We start from the raw sequence: 19,292 nt of genomic DNA, 5'->3' as shown, positions 1-19,292 counted from the left end.
GACATACCAGTCTGTTTTTCCCTTATAGAATATATTTCTATGTATGTTTGGATGTGTTTCAATCATTGACTGCACATTTTTCAAAATTTCCTACAAAAAATAAACAAAAGACAAGTGGTTTAACATTTTTGTGCTACACTCTATAGCATGAGATAATTGGCTATAGATTTGAACTACTGTTTGATTTAGACAAGGTTTGCTACCTTTCTAGAGTATATAGGATGCAGGAAACACAATGTACACTTTATACTAGGGAGCTGAGAGGGTAAAAACCATCTAATAACTTTTCCAACTGAATCAGATGTTTACATTCTCACCTACAGGTTTGCCCGACCTGTAATTCATGTGTAAATTCTGGACTGCATTGCATTGTGTTAAAACTTCTCAAGTCGTTTTAACTGTAGTTTAAATTGTGTACAAGCTGCTCTTTATATAACCTTTATGTGCACTTGAGTCATGTAGCAGCTGGTCTGCTCTGCAACAGAAGAGCAATGGAGAGATTTGGTAAAGATCAGAATATGACGGAGAAGTGGGAGGATTTAAGAGAGGATGATGGAAAAGGGCAAATGCTGCCAAAATATTATTTTCTTGTCTTTTCAGCCTTACTATTACATTAGATGCACAGACGTACTGGGCTACTTGTATATTACACCGACAGGAGCTGCTCAGCCATGGAAACCCATGACATGAAGCTCCAAGCAAATGTTTTTTGTGCTGATGTTGATGCCAGAGGAGGTTTGGAACTCCTCCAGTTTGGAAGATTTGACTTCACTTACTGTATTGAAAATGTAATTATTTCTTGGTATGACTATAGCAAACACTGTGACGTACTTACAGTACATACACTACATACAGTACATGCATCGGTATGTTATGTGTTGCAGTACAGCTGGGGATATATTTTGAGCTAAGCTGTCTCGTTTTATTTGCTAGCATTATAGTAGTTTTGTTATCTTAGCTGCAAGTAATACCTTTCTCGTTTGAAATCATCTAAAGTAGAAAATGCCACGTGAATTAGTAGATCTAAAGCAAGGTATGTAGTAAGGCATGGTTGCTCAGTTTTATAGCAGTCTTGAGAAGGATTAAGAGAAGTGAAAATGGAGAGTTTAGGTGATTTAAAAAGGGGGGAGAGAGAAGGAAGCTGTGAGAAATGGAGAGTGAGAGAAGACGACTGGTGATATGGAGAGGGATAGTGATGGTGTTTCGCTGGAGTTTGCTCCACGGTTCAGGGAGGACCTCTGTCTCTGCCAGTGCCTCTTAATCCATCACACCTCCTGCGGTCCTGGATCCGACACACTACAGCGTCTTCCCAACCCGCTGACGAATTTATGCTCAGCTCTGTCATGCATGTGTGCCCACTGTTCCTGGCCTTCTCTTATCCCTGTTTTCACTCTTTTTCTTTCTCTGAGTGAATGTCAGGGCTATCAGCACTGCCTCGGGCAAGATGGACAGACACTGTTTTACAGTGTTTTTATACATGCTCCACATCTAGACTTGTTCTTTCTCTCAACACTGAGAGGCTTTTCTCCTTCCCTTTTCATATTTTGCCTGCCAGTGTCTCCTGCAGCAAGCTCAAATATTTTCAGTGTTCTTGCCCTTAATTTCTGCTACAAATCCAGAATCTCTCATAACGAATATTTGGAATATCTTCCTTTTTTATGATCCATGTGCATGTACTTATTTGACAGGATGTGCACCTCCAGCCATCTGTCTGTGAGTTTTAGAAATGAGGGTCAGCTACTTTACTTGATCAATCTTGCTAACCCCCCAGATGGATCTGCACATACTGCCTAAGCTTTTTATGAAATCTGACGTTATAATGAACAGGCTTGATTAACCCTCTGTCAGACTGCTCACCAGAGCTGGAGGAAAGAGAATTGTGGTGGTGGTGATAGAAGAACATGGCCTGGCTCTAGGCTGTGAAAAGATGAGCTAGCATGTGGGCGTTTGATTTACGTTCAGAAATGCGTCACACATACGTTGAAGTCTGCAGCACTTTGTCACTTAACCTCAGTTTTCTGGCAGGTTTTCAGTGTTTGTAGTCTGTCCCTCTCAACTCTGCAGCCCGTCTGTGTACCTCACAGGTTTGCTCTGTGCCTGTTGTTGCACAAGGTGACCCTCTAAACACTCCAGGATCCCTGCTGTGATTCTGGCTTTTCTTTGTAGCGGCCAAATTACGCACCTCCACCCCCTGTCCACCTGGTGGCGATGTCTCAGCACCTTCCCACCTGTTTCTCTGAGGGAGAGGATAGTAGGTAACTTAATATTTTTGACATTTCCATTTTATTTTCCGTGTAAAGGGAATTAAGATAGTGACAGGCTAATTGTGTATTGATGTGTGTTTGTGTGCTTGCATGTAGAATGTGTTTTTCCTTTTCTTTTGTATAATGAATATATTTTCTGTTTTTGAGACTCTGCGATAGCTGTAATGAATTCCAGAAGGCTTTTTGTTGTTTTGTTCTGTCACTCCTATTTCACAGTAGACCAGGTTGCTTGAAGTCCCTGCCATATGGTCATACTGAAGGATTTATTGGATAAACTTAACCTTTTCATACAAAAACATTGCTATAACTCTACATAACTTATGTAACCACAATAGGATCCGTTTGTCTTTAGAATGGCAATATATTGTAAAGTTAGAGTAGGTGACATTAGATTATGTTGGAACAAGTACTAATTTTAGAATATGAACACCACCTACACTTGTGTTCATAATCCAAAAACTCGTGGTGATGGTAAATGTAGATTGTAATTTTTCAACAGCGACATTTTATATGTAGGGATAGTAAAGCTAAATATTTTTTTCTGCATGTGTTTTTGCTACTATTTAGCCATGACAGGAGAAGCAGCATAAAGAGAAAATGTGCAATGCAGCAGTGGTCCCTGGCTGTAACTATCAGTTAATTAGGTGAAGTATTACATTGAAACAGGTACCCTACTGGACTGCCAAGAATGTTATGTTAGGACGACTGGCTCTGTAGCCACAGTCACTGGCGTAATTGCAAATTATTGATCTGTGAAGATATTATAGGCTGATGATCCAACCTGCTGAATATTATACAGGTTCACCTCCTGCAGCTCCCACCATGGTATGAATATGTTACCTCTTAGGTGCCATGTGGTATTTGCAACCAGGATGTTAGAATCAGATTTTTGGGTCTTGTGGGTTATAAGGCATTGACTGGTTTTGTTTTGACAAAGCCTGCAGGTACTAGATCGGATTAGAATCTCAGGAATTTGGAGACCAAGTCAACACTGTGTCATGTTTGTTGACTCATTTTCTTCTGTTTCTTTCTCTCTTTCTTTCTTTCTTTTTTTTTCTCCCCCGTCCAGTGTGGTAAGGTGCATTGTACTGCAGGCTGTTGCCAGTGACATTGCTATGGGAATGTGATCATTTGCAAGGATGTTTAGGGGGTGCCTCATGTCAAATAACATCCAAGTAAATATCAGGATCTGAAGATTCCCAGAAAATTACACTTTCAGTGGTTTTAGCATTATGGCTGTTCAGTCTAATTGAGGAAACAATATGAGCAAATGTTCTTTGTCAAAGATGTTTTTTGTTTGAGTTTTATAGTTGGTCTAAAAGAACACAATCTGGGAGAAGTCAGGCTAACAATTCAGAGAAAATTACAACTGATGTATGCTCTGTCAGCCCAGCAGCTTAATAATGTGCACTCTCCAGCATTTCTATGCATGAGCTTCTTCTTTCGGCTGCTCCCTTTAGGGGTCACTGCGGTGGTTCATCTGCCTCCATCTCACCCTATCCCGAGCATCCTCCTCTGTCACATCAACCTTCTGAATATCCTCCTTGACCACATCCATGAATCTTCTCTGTCGTCTTCCTCTTTTCCTCCTACTTGGCAGCTCCATATTCAACATCTTTCAGCTCCTTTCCTTAGTTTCCAGCCTCACATAGAAATCACTACACACCTTTTCCTTTCTCTTTGCCACCTAGCCTCCCAATGCTCTGTCTACTTTACTCGTCCTCCTGACTATCCCTCTTGTTTCTTTGCTAACCCTTTTTAATGCTTTCCTGTACCTCCTCATTCAAAGCCAAGTCTCCTTTTCTCTGTCCACAGGGTACACCTTCTTAGCAAATTACCACTTCAGCTGTACTTTCCCAGTCCTCCCTACCTTTTGTCACCCTATGTTCCTGCCTCTTCCTGAAATGCATGTTCACCTCATCCATCCTTTTCTCTGCCATCTGTGCTTTTCTCTTTTTAACACTATATCTCTCTAACACCACCTCATCACACCTGTTCCTTTTTACTTGCATTTCTTCATCGAAGAACATTCAGCATCAACGCTTCAGTTTCTACCTTCAAACTCATGATCCTGGCTGATATTCTCCTCACCTCTACAACATTGTTCACATGATCCTTTCTCCATTTCTCTTCCTATCTACACCATGGTTGTTAACCTGTGCACCAACGGATCCTGCATGGAAATCTTATTGGTGATCTACACGTTTTATCTGGCAAACCCAAGCAAGTCCAGTTAAATGATTGGAAATGTTTTAAATATCAAATGTCTGGCAAACTTGGCATTTCTTTGATCCTGTTAAGATTTTTTTTTTTTTTTTTTTATTTTTTATTTTTTTAGAAGGCCAATAAATACTTTTAACCTGCAATGAAGTAAAGATAATACTCCAACAGCTAGACATATTGAAAGTAAACAAGCTAAATATGCATTGTTCTCACTGACACTGAGGTTGGGAAGGCTGTGCAAGCGATGTGCATCACCAGCTATTCAGATTGTCACAAGCACAGATGGAAAAACAAATGAACAGAAATGTGTCCTCGAGTGTAAATATGCATTGTAAGCTCTTCACAATATCAGATTTGCAGATGGAGGTAACATATGCACAGAATATGCTATCACCACGTAAAATTTACAGATGGAGTGAATATCGCAGCACAGGAATTATTACACCATGAGCCGAGTGTCATGTATTCACTTAGTGTGTAACATGTTAGTGATGTGGTACCGGTATACCGTGGGGCTGTAACAGTCTGGACAGCTGGTGGCCTCTAGCTCTCATCCTGATGGCAGAGGCAGACGCAGCATCACCTCGCTTACCTCTTGTTTATGCAGAAGAAGTTGAATCTATCTGTCTTTTGGTTTGTCAGAGTCTCTTCCCTGGCGTGTTGAAGTATGTGACAGAGAGATGGAGAGAGATGGTGACTGGACTGGTAGAGTGAGAGCAGACTGTCTTTCTGTAATGAATATAAATGGGCTCCAGGTCTCACTCTCCTCATCTGGGCTACCTTTCTGAAAGCAGACATGGGATGAGAATGTGGATTGAAGTTGGCCCATCCTCCTATACTCCTTTTGCTACACAGTCACAACTTCTGCATTATACATACAGAAAACAGAAGATCAAACTTGTTTTGTGCCATGCTTTTTTTTGCCGGCTGCATTTTGGTTTTAAGGTGTCATTTGAAAGGGGCATCTTGAACATAATCTTCTGCAAGGTAAAAGGTAAAAAATGACGACGTGCCCTAAGGAAGCCCACAAGTTACACTCATAACTCAACATAGCACTGAATTCTGATCTGTAGGGTACATTTATTCTGCTTATGTAGTTTGTAAACTATTTCTTTTTCTAATTATTCACTGTCTGTAGTCCTGAAATGTAAAAAACTGAGGAAATTCTAATGTCAAAGAGCTGATAAATTGTTGTATATCATTTAAGATTAAGTGTGTGTTGAGAGACATTAAGTGTAAGTGTGTGGAGAGACATAAACCATTTTGACACTTATGTGAATGTAAAGTAAGAACATTTGTTAAAACATGACTTCTTGAAATGAACCATAGGTTAAAAAATGAATGGTTGCAAGAGGTTTTAGTGCTGAGGTTGTTGTGCAGAAAATCAGGAATGATGTGTCTCGTCAGTCAAGATGTTGTGATAATGACATTTTCAATAAAGATGTGCAAAAACTGATGTTGAAGGACAGGAGTGCAGAACATTTTCTCTTTTCTACTGTGCACTTTCTGTTTTTGATTAAACTGTAATTATTGTAAGTGCAGAATGGGTTAAAACCAGAGTGGCAACATCCAAGACTATAATAAGGCTCATGCAGAAGTGCCAGAAACGGTTCTTCATTTCCAGTTACTCAAATCATGACAAATTGCTCTGAAGATGAGTCCCCATGGACTACTATGCTAAAATGCCCAGCAGAAATGAAAATTTTTTGCAACAGCTGTTCGGGGGCAAACTTTTAAATAACTCCCCTGTACACATTTTTGTGAACATTTAACCTTTAGCATTATTTTTTCATGACTAACAGTCGCCTAGCGTTAGCAGGTTTCTGTGACTGTGTGATGTTGTCCATCAGTCCATCGCAGCACTGTTAACCAGGCTCTGTAGTTTTATCTTGTAACTTAACAGTTACAAAAAACCCCCAAACAAACAACAAAGGAGAGCCAATGCCACAATGCTAAAACTGAGTCTTCGAAATGGCAGTTTACAAACCAGATGGTGACATCTTTGTGACTCAATTCATTTTTATATGGCCTGTAAATTGCATGTGAAAACCATGCAGAAAATACTTTGAGCTTGTGACATTATTTTTTCAGATTTAAAAATAGAACCTCTTACTTTAGTGGTGTTCAATACAACAATAGCCCTCAAAAATTGTAGTGGTAAAGAAGGACAGGTCATTTAGTCTTCACAATGCAGCATCCCTAGCACAGCGTTTGTATGCTTTTGTTACAGAAGAGTAAACTGTTGTCTAGTTCTTTAGTTTGCTGTATTTGCAGGCAGAGAAATTTTGATGTATACTCTGCAGAATCTGAACTTGTTTGCTGTTCTTCTGCATTGCTCTCTCTCTTTCTAAGCACTTCTTATCCTCATCCTAATTTTCACTGCTTTTTATCCAACCTTGGAAGTGCTGATGGCTACCAAGTAGCTGCAAAAAATTCTTCAGTCCTTATCTGACCCACAGCACCTCGATTACCTCTTTCCTTTGTCTTTTAATTGCCTTTGGGAGAGCACAGTCTTTGTGCCTGCCATACACTGTAATGTGACAATATTTATTTTCCCTACATCATATGCATTATCACCTATTAGCCATTCCTTTCGTTCACACCGTCATCTTCAGATTCCTGTGACAAATGAACTGTCTGAAGACATTTCTCCTGAGGGAGTCCTATGATTAGCACGCATCTCCTCTGTCTCTGTTGTTATTGTTGCTTTTCTCCTACTGCTTTGCTCTTGATGTTTGTCATGAAAAACAAGGAAAAAAAACATCCCAAGCTTTTTTCTGGTTAAGTGTCATCTGGGTGTATTTAGAAAGCTGTGAGGCTGTTAGCAGTGCTGCCAGTGTTGTCATGTTTTCTTAAATTGATTTCCTGTGATTACTAGGCATTCATGGTGCTCTTTAAGGGACATGATACAAGAAAGCCACTTGGTAAATTGTGCCTTGAATACACTGTGATACAATACCAGAATGATGACAGGAGGAAGCACACGCATGTAAAAAATCACCCTCGCTCACTCGTATAGACTGTAATTAATTGCCAGGAAGTCTCAGGTAATTTAAATTGCAAATGAGTACAGCTTTTTTCTCCCGACTTTTTTTTGATTAATATTTTATTGTTTTACTGAGCGAAAATGCCACCAGTGTTTTCATCAGATACAAGTGGCACAAAAGAAGAAAAGGGGGCACTGAATTGAGATGATCAGATTCAGGCGTTAGCTCTAAACATTAATTAAGTTGTCTGGTTCTAGAGCCGGTGAGGTCCGCGTGTCGCCTCTTCTGTTTCCAATCCACTCACCAGGAGACAGAGGTTCCTCTTACCTTTTTACCCCTTTCCTTCCCTTTTTTTTTGTCTCTCTGGATTCTTGGTCCAGTACTGTTTCTGCCAAGTTTTCTTAGGTCCTAAACTTCTCTTTCAATCAGACACTAATTAAGCAATGGAGTGGAAAGGTTTCTCTGGCAGGAGATCAGGGGGACTTGCAGGTTGAGTGAGAAAAGCCAGATCTTGAGACCTTGATGACTTAGGTATGAAATTTGTGGAGAGGAACTTGAAAGGAGCGTAAGGGAATGATACGAGAGGAAATGAGAGATTTAGACAGCAGAGAAATTACACTTTGAAACCAAACCGTGCATATTCCTTTTTATTTTTCAGTAAGATGTTCAGGCATTTGAGACTGCTAGTATAGAACGGACCAAAAATTAGAATGGGAAAATAATGAGGAAACTCCGCTTTGCTTCAAATGGAAGCGGAGAGGTGATGTAGCCATTACAGTCTAAATCTGTACCGCAGAATTCTGGAATAAAAACAGCCTTGGAACAGGTGCTTATCAAACAAAACTTTGACCTTTCTTAGTCGTTTGAAAGTAAAGTGTGACCTTGTGTGTGTTGTGAGTACAGACTGGCTGCTTGAGATGAAAGTCTTAAGTCCTGCCCTTCACTTACAGCCACAGCGGATGGGATGCAGCCTGGCTGGAATCACGTGGCTGGCACAGCACTGTGTTCATCTCAAAGCAAAACAAAGACGAAACCACGCGCAGATAAAGGAAGGCTTCCCTTAGTGAAGCCGAGTGCACGCTGCTGCTGTGCTTTGACTGCCAAAGACTCTTTTAAAACAAATAAATCCAGAGCCTTTGCTTCCTACTTACTGGGAAATACCACTCAATTATTCCAAACATTTAATGAAGAATTGCCATGACATGTACAAAGAGAGGCACATACACACATGGGATGCACAAGGTCACAGATTTCTTAGTTATTGGTTTTGTTGCTTTAAAAGTCAAACTGTTTTAATGGCTGTATTTCTGTGACACTACAGGGAGCCTGTAGCTATTTTAGAGTCTGTTGTACTGAATTCAACTTTCTGCTGTTCTCTGTATGGCAGGGGTTTAAGAGGCAGCCAGCTTGACTGATTATTGGACCTTTCCTTCCTCATACACCTCATACCACCCCTGGCTGCTGCCACTGCCCAACTCGGTGCTCTCAGCATCAATGCTGGCAATGTCCAGAGTACCAAGTCCCCCACCACCGGCAGAAATGTCCAGCAGTCCTGTGGCTGAGAGCTGGTGTTATACTCAGGTGAGTAATGCATGACTTTTTATATTTTGTGTTTCACTTCCTTGTGTTTTACTAAACTGAACCGTAATCAGGCCAGAATGCATCTTAAAATATTATAGTTAGATTGTCAGGCATTACTTAAGTCTGTAACCACTAACCAGTGCCATTAACCAGTCTCCTGTGTCTCCTGTCCTTTTGCCAGGAAATTAATCTCAGCACACAATGCTGAAGGATGTCTCAATTCCTAAAATGCATCTGAAGTGAAAATGATCTATGTGTGTGTGATTTAACAAAAGAACTATATCTGGTCACATTGCACCACGTTTTTAATTTAATTAAAAAGTAGAGTTAATAAATAATATTTTGCTGATTTGCAAAACCGTTGACCATCTGAGATGAAACAAATACAGCTGTAGTTGGGATATAACGAAGCAATTTATGACACACCTGTGGCAATAGTTGTTTTCGCTAGAAATCAATTTTAAATGAGGCTCTGAAGCAGTGATTTTTAATTTTGTTCTACGCCTGTTGCCTCAGCTCTTCTCTCCTCATATCTCTTTATCACCTTCTTCATTTGATACTCTGGTAAAATGCGAGAAAAGGAAATGAAGATGTACAAACTGAGAAATAAGAAATGGGGTATATTTTACTGGACTACTTTTGTAACCATAATTTTAATTTCACCCCTTGTAAATGCTGAGGTTATTTAATTTGTGGTCTTTAAAGATGTTAGAGGATTTATAAGATTTTGTCTTTAACCAGCCCGAACTCACTTCGGCAAGCTTCCTCGTAATGTCTTTAAGTAGTTATAAGGAATAGTTCTTCAGGAAATTCCAGACATCTTCTTTGGATGTCATCTGCCTTTTGTTCGCTTTCCAGATTATCCCAAACTGTTTAGATAATTTTGAAGTCCAGTCTCTGGGGATGTGAATCCATGCCTGATAGTTGTGTGTTCCATTGTGTGTTCTTCCATCCAGGTGCTTTTTTTTTTTTTTTTTTTGCATTGGCAGTGTTTTTGGAATCATTGTTATGCTGAAAAATGAAGCTGTTGCCAATCAGACAGTTTCCAGATGGTATTGCATGATGAATCAAAATCTGACAATATTTTCTTTTCATTATTCCATCGTTTCTGACGAGATCACTGGCTGAAATGCAGCACCAAAGGACGACAGAACCTCTGTGTTGTTGTGTTGTACCTCTCCTCTGACTTCTTTAAAACATTTTGAAAATGATTTGATATAAAAATTAGAAATTTGGATTAAGCACTCATTAAGACCTTTTGCTACTGATTTTCAGCCCAGTTCTTGTGTAATTTGGCAAACCTCAGCTTTTTCTTCTCATTTCGCTTCCTTAAAAATTGCTTTCTGACAGCCACATTTGCACTGAGACTGTTTCTGAAAAGGGTTCAGCAAACAGTAGATCAATCAACTGATGGACCAAATACATTTCTCAGGTCCTGTGTCTGGTGTTTGCTGAATAACATGACTTTTAGTTATTGTTATTATATCCCCACTAGACGGGCAGGCAACGTGGACAAGCAGCTTTTTTTTTTCTTTTCCATGTGATAACATAACGAGGTAGCATAGGAGTTTTGGTACCAATAGGTGGTTTGAATCCCGGTGACCTTTATCTTAAGGTCACAGGGCAAATTCTGAATGCAGTCACTTTTGAAATTGATACCATAGGTGTTTCCACTAGGAGGCTGAGGGTTAGCACTGGTGGCTGCAAGTGATTTTTAGACCGGCCACTTTTATGGCCAGTAGCTCTTTGGGAATCACCTTGGTGTTGCAAAAACATTATATTATGCCTGTAAAACAATGTTTTGTTTTGATTTTGCTGCATTTTTTTACAGGTTTAACTTTCCTGACCGTTTGCTACAGAGCACCTTTAAAAACCTTTTGTTGCCATTTTTTTCCTGTTATGTGCAGATACAACACTGCTTTATCCCTTTTGTTAAGTTCCTTTTTTATGCTTGAATGAGTCAAGTTAAGTGACTTACTAAACAAACAAACCCCCCAAAAAAATGCTGGTGAAAATGTTCATATTTTCTGGTCTGAAAATAAGTTAAAAAGCAGCTAATTTTTAAATGAAACTATGATTAACCAGCCAGGAGAACTACTGCTCAAGACCACTTTAAAAATTACTAGAACGTTTGGTTCCTTGGAGGCAATATATAACAAAAAAAGAGGCCTGACTCAAGACTTTTGCACAGTACCATATGCAGTACCTGGCTGGATTTAGCAAAATAATCTGATTCTACCCCAGAAGAACTCTGAATTTAGTAATTTGGTAATTACTTGGTAATCAGTCCCTTTTGTTGGATGCTTTCATGCAGTCAGGAGGTTGAGATGCTCTTTTTTTCTGCCCGTAGATTATCAAATGTCAGTTTGATTCATGCAAGCAAAATTATCTTCATCATTTATAAAGTACAATCTTTGCTTTAGAATTGGCTATGCACAGTCTGACAAATTGCTTCAAGCTTCTTCAAACATTGTTGGTTTGTTGGTAAGAGATTTTTGTTGCCTGCTTCTTATTTCTGCTCGACGCTAGAGGCTCAAGGCTATATTAGCAGTTACTACTATAATTTACACCCAGATTACTAGATAAACTGTCAGACGTTGAGCTATATTGCGGGTGAACTAGGTTCTGTGTTTTAACAAGGTGGCGATATCGCTGTTTCTGCTGCATCAATTTTGAATGTTAAAAAAAGTTCTCTAAACTTACAAGGTGCAGTGTTAAATTGGAGGAGTAATTCAGCCATAAAGGTGTTCTTGAACAGTTTTACACAATATGTATCTTTTGCTTTAATCAGCCTGGTGCAGCTTTTGCTAATCTTTAATGGTGAATCTTTTTTTTACTTTTTTGGTATTTGTGCAATATTAAATCTAGCTTGCTGATATGCTTTTTCCCTGATGGCTTCTACATTACCAGCCAATTTTTTTTATTTTTTTTATTTTTTTTAAATAAAAATTGATGTCATTTTACATGTTTTCTTTGTTTAATGGTTATCTGTTCTATGAAATTGTATTTGTTATAGTTATTGCAGTGTAGGCTTTACTAGCTCAGATAACACTTTCCTGATAAGAGCAAAGCTAGATAAAGTATGTCATTGATGATGTCTGTTTTTTCATCTCTGCTACGTCCTTGCAAAATTGTTTTTTTGTTTTTTTTTTTCCATGGCTACTTTTCCATTATCCTTTCTTCTTTCCCTTCGTTTGTTGTCAGTGTTTATTAAGATGAAAGGCAGTTTTGATGTGCGGTTTTGAAGTCCTGGCTGACCAAAGACCACTTACCCATATAGAAAAGATAAATATATAAAAAAGGAGATCTGGTTTCAGCCGATCCTGTGCTTTTTCTATGCAGATCAAAGTGGTGAAGTTCTCCTACATGTGGACCATCAACAACTTCAGCTTCTGTCGTGAGGAGATGGGAGAGGTCATCAAAAGCTCCACTTTTTCCTCAGGAGCCAATGACAAACTCAAATGGTTAGTAAAGTCTCATCATTCTAGCTAACACATATAAAGTACAGCATTCCTGCTCTAAGAGTGCTTTTGGAGAATGTCCTTTCAAGAAGTCGTCTTAAGGATTTTCAACTTGGATCTATGTGATCTACGTGCTTCTACACGTGGAGTATCAATCATTGCTCTGTGCCTTTTAACGTGTCTGTGTTTGCAGTGTTTATTAGCATATGTTTTGAAATTAAAATTAACCTTCTTGCATGACACCTTAGTATGCATGAATTGATCTGAGGTTAAACCCACATTTAAATTGGATTACTTTACTCTGAGATGAGGGGACTTTGCTCTGAGATGAGCACCCTCCTGCTTGTCGTGTTTAAAATTATAGGTTGAGTTTGAGCAGCTCACACCTCCCATCTTTCCTTGAAACATCTTGGCAACTCCCCAGGAAGAACTGAGGGATGTGGAGGATGTGGCTAGGTACACAGAAAATTGCTCTATAATTCTTCGTCCGCTATTATTCACAGTCTGACCAGGGGAAAATAGATAAATGTTCGCTGAATTTTCCAGATCGTAGCTTTGGACTTTGTTTGATTCCTGCAAGGTGTGGCAAAAAATGTTCAAAGAAAAAACTGTTATGTTTAAAGTGCTACAGTGCTTATCCATCCTTGTCAAAACTAAATTTTTGAAGGCAGTAATATGATTTGATTTTGTACTAGTTTGCCCTGAAATGACTTGACAGACTTATTCCATCCGGTGTTGGAAATGTACCTAATTGCCGAGAGTGCAGCTGTACAAACTGGCTAAGTGAACAGCTACTGGGCTGTCATGCTTTGACTTCCGTAGATGGCTGAACTGATGAGTACTTTTTGGATCCACATCAAAGATTTGTGTTAAGTATGACATGCCAGTGATTTCATTTCCACATAAGTCAGGGTCACTCATTTAAAATCTCATGCATTTATGTAGTGGCCAAAGATATTTTAGGGGGATGAAGGCAATGATTATGTCCTGGGATAAAACAATGCAGTAGTCACATTGGGTTATGTAAGTTGCTTGTTTAAATTGGATGCAAACTGTCATGTTAAAGAATGATGACTTAATTAGCCTTTTGTTTCCGGGTGAACGATTCTGTTATTTATTTATTTTTATTTTAACCATCTGTAGCATAACTCTTTTTCAGTTGCATCTTTTTCCAGTGCACTGCACTGCAGATCAGCCCCCCAAATTGTACAATAAAAACTAGAGACAAACATAAATGAATTAATAAGAACTTGTTAAGAATTCAGGCCAGGTTCGCTTTTCTTTTCATTTTCTTTTACCTTATAATACTTTTTAAGTAGAGGTTATTTAATTTGAAAAATGTAAGACTTACTTGGCAGCTGACTATGACGTGATGCCAGGATTATTACAGTAATTCATATAATGTCGTAAAATATTATTGTCTTAAATAATTTCCAGAATTACAGTTTCCAGATGCTTAACAGTCCATATGGCCATGGTAAAGTGTTTGATGCTACTTAAACTGTAACAGGCTGTGCAACAAACAATCCATATGTTGCAAACACAAAGCTATGATTCTTTTGTGAAACTGGTTTCTGTTGCATTGCTGAGGACCCTTTTTTCCTGTGATTTATTTTAGATTCCTGTGATTTATTTTAGATTTCTGATGTTTATTTATAGTTATTGCGGTTTCATATTGAAATATTAGGAAAGCTCAGACTCTTTGCTCAACTACGTTGTACCACTACTGACTCTGCTGGATTTACCCTCATTTCAATTTGGCCGATTCCAGTCTGCTTGTGAAATTCGGCAGCGCCTGTAACACTACTTTTTCGAGGATGCTCTTGCTGTTCAGACCAATTTCACGTCTGTGAAGGATTCTAGATCTTCAACTTGCATTTGTTTTTGTGGAAGAGGAGAATCGAAAGGACAAGTATGGCGGGTGATGAGTGATGACTGTGCTTGTGGCCAAAGTTCAGTTTGTGTGCATTGGTGTACAATTGACACGCACCACAGGTCATGACTTTGCACTGAATGCTCTCCCTCAGGCTCCTTATTCAATTACTGCTGAAGCCCTCAACAGTCGGTCTGATCTTGGGTTAAATGTCCCCCTAAAAAAACCCCCCAAAAAACAAAAACCCCAAACCACCCAAAAGCACAGGGGGGAAGGGAAACCCCCCAAAACAAACAAAAAAAACTAACAAAAAATGAAAATACCCCAAAGAGCTTACTGCTGATCACGGATCTCACCATGGACACTGTGTACTTCTACTGAAAATGGCTCGTATTAGTAGTGACAATCCTTGACATAAAGGTTGGGTCAGCTTGACACAGAAGTCTGCACAAGTTTGAGATCAAAGGTGGAACTCCTGATGCACGTGTGTGAGGTGTTGGAACATGACTTTTCAGGTGCATTGTAATAAAAGTAGCTTCGCTGGAAGCAAAGAAGAAGACTTTGAGGGGAGATTGGGAGTATTAGAATCAGGTGTTGTTTATTGGGTTTTTGTGAGTACAGTGAAACTTTATATTGGTTTTGCTTCCTACTTTGTTAAAAAAATACCCTTTTAATGGCTATATCTTCCCCTTTAATGCATACCGTGGTTAATTTGTGACTAGGAAATATATTAAATCCTATGTATTTTATTTATTCACAAGTGTCATAATGTCAAAATATGTTTTTAGCTTATCTGATGAATTTATGCCGTGACAGCGCCTCTGGAGATTTGTCAGTCTTCCCATACAGCCACATGTCACAAGAATCGCTACTCCTCCTGGTCAGAATCGAATCAAACATAGACACGGTGATCACCTAACAGGTCTTCATCCAAACTGTGCTTGGCATTTTACCTGCAATAACCTGCAAATTGTGACGGATCCTGATCCTTATGAGTTATAATACTGCGTTATTGCTGTTGTGGCTTTGTTTAAGTGTATGGGATCATTAACCAACCATGGCACAGCAGTGGGTTACCTCACAGTGGTATTGTCTCACTGTCCCTGAAACCATGTTACAAGTGTGAGTCTGTCTGGCTTATTGTCAGAGTAACATAATAGTGCACCAGACAGATTATAGGTTTACTTTTGAGCATCATTTCCTTTGATACTGGAGGGTTTTGGTGACAATAGCTTTGGACATGAAGAGTAGTCTGAGACTGCTGCTAAGCAGATCTTTAGTAGCCTTAACTGCTGTGGTTTCTGTGCTTTGATGTAGTCTAAAGCTTCAATTAAATGTTGCTTTGTGAATAAGGACATTATTCGATTTTTAACAACTTGTTTGAGAATTTGTGAAATCAAGAGAAATTGCTTCATACTGGCTAAAACATAATTCGATTAAGTAATTGATTGTGTTTGATGAGGAAGACGTTTTTGTGCCATTATAAAACACATTTAAAAGCTGAAGTGGAGCATAGAAGTGACCGTTTAAAGTACATATCAGATGAAAAGTAAAAATCATTGTCAATAATTTCCAATACTTTTCATCTAAGAATAATCAGATTGTCACTTACAAATATTACAGATACTTCCAGGAACTGATACTCCCCCTTTGTCCTTTTTTTTTTCTTCTTTTTTTGGTCTCACTAGTGTGTTTCTTCCCTTTCTTTCCCCTAGGTGTTTGCGTGTGAATCCTAAAGGTCTGGATGAGGAGAGCAAAGACTATTTATCACTTTACCTCCTCTTGGTTAGCTGCCCAAAAAGTGAAGTGCGTGCCAAGTTTAAGTTTTCTATCCTCAATGCCAAGGGAGAGGAGACCAAAGCCATGGGTAAGTCAGAATCACCAGGCCCTAAACAGTGGCAGTCAGTTTTATTTATATAGCCTTATGGCTCAGTCAAAATAGGAAAACCTCCTTGGACTGGAAAAAAAAATCGTTGATTTGTGAATGTTTTCAAATTTGGTGACTGATTTCAAGTAGGCGTGACGACCTGTTGGCTTACCAGAGATTGAGTGTGCAACATCCTCAAGTTTTAGGTGACTCCTTTTGGTCACAAGGTGATTGCACAGATCACTTTGTAGCAGAAAACCTGTCTCCAAACAGTCACAGTCTGACTCAGACTGACTGTAGCCACATTCAGACAGATTTACGAAGAGCATGGAATTCCTTTTTAATTCATAAACACAGACAGATTGCAACACATTGCAATCAATCTGAGCTGGTCTACCTGGGCACAACTCATCTGTGATGCATCTCTTTGCAATAAGACACCAGTTTTGCCAACTGGTTGCATTTTGGTTATATTCCTATAAAAGCATAGTCTGCAGTTAAATGGCCAATCTCTAGCAACTATGTCAGTATTTGTGGAGGGATTTCTGAATGAGGTTCTGGCTATACTCTCAATTTAAGTTGTTAGTGTGAATTTCTGTGTATGTAGATGGCAACATATTTGCAATTTTCACTGATCTAATTGCTCACCATTAAATGCCATTGATGCTTGACCCCATTCAATCACAAACTGAGACTAATAGCTGACACAGTCAAATTAGACACCAACTGTCTGCATGTGGATCTTAGACCCTGTCCTCGAAGCAACTATTTGAAAAGCAACAAGATTGCAAGTTCATTGCACACACTGATGAAAGAAAACATATTTATAATACAGGTGATCAAGATGGTAACATTATGTTTTATATGAGGAGCTTTGACATGATAATAAACACATGACCCCCCCTCACCGGCACAAGAAGTTAAGACTAACAAGCATTTAAAAATACATGGGAGTCCACAGTTTTATTTTCTGAAATCCTAACTTGTTCTAATTGACACTGAAAAATATATTCAAATTCATTACTGAAACCTAAGCTGTCCACATAGACTTTATATTCAGCACAAAGCCAGGGATATCTCAAAGTTTAAGAGTTTCAAAATGAAAAACTCTTGTCACACCTGTGTCTTTGGGGCACTGAAATTTGTAATGTAGAAGGTGGAGAGTGTGTCTAATACCCCAAGTGTGTCTAATAACGTAAGGTATTGATAGCCATATGGGCTTGTGTAATCACTGCCGGTTGGATTCATTTCTGGTAAATATATAATTCAAAGTAGCGTGGGGCAATTTTGATTTTAATTAAAAAAGACCCAACCTTTTTAGAAGTCTTCGACAGCCTCACTCCCTGTTGATAAATTGGAAGTGAATGCACCTCCAATTCCTTTTTTTTATTTTTAATTAGGTTATGTTATGGGGAGGAAAAGCAAACTTGTGTGGAATTGAATTAGTGAGGGCCAGATGTGACCGCTTCCTGGTTATCAGGCTTTTTGGCTGCCTCCCTCTCTCCCAGTACCCTGCAGCTCACTGTACAGGAAGCATGGAGGAGGGAAGACGGGGCGGGTGGGTAGGGAGGTAGAGAGACGAGAAGAGGTGGGAGGCGGAAATGTGTTTGAATGAGAGGCATATGCAGTGAAGTTGTGTACAACACCCTGCGGTGCAGGTTGTGTAGAAAGGGAAATCATTTTTCCTGCTGAGAAACATTCCCCCATGTGAACTTAGGTACCTCATTTGCTCACTTAGACCTTTGCTATTTTTCTCACTCACAAATTCGTTTTCTTTCTCTTTTATCCTTTTTAATTCCATCACTATTTGAAAACTAAATCTTAATTCTGAGTGGCCGACTGAAGAAGAGTTTCTCTTGTAGTGCTTATACTGGATATTAGGTATTTTGTGATCTATAGTTTAGTTTTGCATGGAGGATTTTTCTTTGGTACAAGTAATAATTAGACTGTGGAAATGTATAATTTCAAGGCCTTACAATTTTGGTAATATTGCTCCCTTAAATCGCCAGAGAAAACCTGAATTTTGGGAATGCCAAGTGAAGTAAAAAATAATCTTCTTTTTCTGACTCTCTTGCTCTCTTTTTGTCTCAAGGGGCTTTCTGTAATAAATGGTATGCTCCATGGTGCACACCCCATCCCATTCTTGCCATATGCCCTCCTACAATCTTCCCACATTCCCCCTGGGGAAACCTGGGCTCTCCACTGCACTTGCATTGTCAATGGAGAAAATTACCCAACTGCCAGCATATTTGTGACACTTTAGCAAGCACTGTGTCTAAGAATATGGTAGTAAAGATTGCTCTATTGGTTCTGGATCATTTAGAATCCAATTTAATCCAGGCCTCTAGGAAAAAAAAAAGTCAAATAAAAACAAATTGGCTTAATTAAGAAAGCTGAGCGGCTGTGGACTGTTTATGTGGCAGGACAGTGATTTGTCTGCCTCTATACTGTGTTCCTGTAGGGACCATATTTAATATAATAGTTATTGGGTTATATTTCTTTTAATGTGGATAGTTGAATAGAAGGAAGAAATGGTTAGAAAAACTAGTGAGAACTTAAAGTAGAGTAACTCCAGTATCTTAACTTTGCTTCCATTTATATATATTTTTAGCTTACTGGAGAAGTAAAGACATATTTAGATTTTCCATTTTTACAGATGTATTCATTCCCATGTTTTGGGTTTGTTTATATGGAAAATATGAATATTCCTGCAGTACATAAGAGGAGGTGTAGGATATACTATGACGGATTTGCTTGACATTATCTAATGAAACACCCGATCTGCATCAGTCAGCCCTTGAGCTTCTCACTAGAGAGGGTGTTTGTCTGTGGATCCTCTGATGGGCTGTACTTAATAATGGAGATGGATTCAAACATCAGCGGCAGACACCCCCTCCCCCCTCCTTTCCTACACCAGACTTGGCCACATCATTTCTCTCTCTTGCTTAATGTGCTGGTTCTCCCCTCTGAGGCTACTGGGTGGATTGTAAGTTGTCTTTTGACCCCACCCCCCTCTCCCCAACACACACACACTCC

The 19,292-nt window shown here is 39.1% G+C and overlaps 1 protein-coding gene across 7 annotated transcripts in view; it reads left to right on the top strand.

The window, feature by feature from the left end:
• The window catches only part of LOC102293263 (speckle type BTB/POZ protein), a 93,889-nt gene that overhangs the window by 34,571 nt on the left and 40,026 nt on the right, over positions 1 to 19,292 (top strand). For 5 of the 7 annotated variants that reach the window (XM_042220617.1, XM_042220618.1, XM_042220621.1 and 2 more), the window contains 3 exons: positions 8,862 to 9,055; positions 12,398 to 12,519; positions 16,105 to 16,256. In XM_042220617.1, the coding sequence (XP_042076551.1) occupies positions 8,969 to 9,055; positions 12,398 to 12,519; positions 16,105 to 16,256 (361 nt within the window). In that variant the 5' untranslated portion in view covers positions 8,862 to 8,968. Of the gene's footprint in view, positions 1 to 3; positions 2,256 to 8,861; positions 9,056 to 12,397; positions 12,520 to 16,104; positions 16,257 to 19,292 lie in introns of those variants that run through there. The other 2 variants (XM_042220620.1, XM_042220622.1) reach the window with 2 other exon arrangements.

The sequence above is a fragment of the Haplochromis burtoni genome, unplaced genomic scaffold (assembly GCF_018398535.1).
Source record: "Haplochromis burtoni strain Fernald_Lab_line unplaced genomic scaffold, NCSU_Asbu1 Contig_52, whole genome shotgun sequence".
NCBI classification, from domain to species: Eukaryota; Metazoa; Chordata; class Actinopteri; order Cichliformes; family Cichlidae; genus Haplochromis; species Haplochromis burtoni.
Note: the sequence above shows the minus strand (reverse complement) of the source record. Positions and strands in the feature narration are given on the sequence as shown.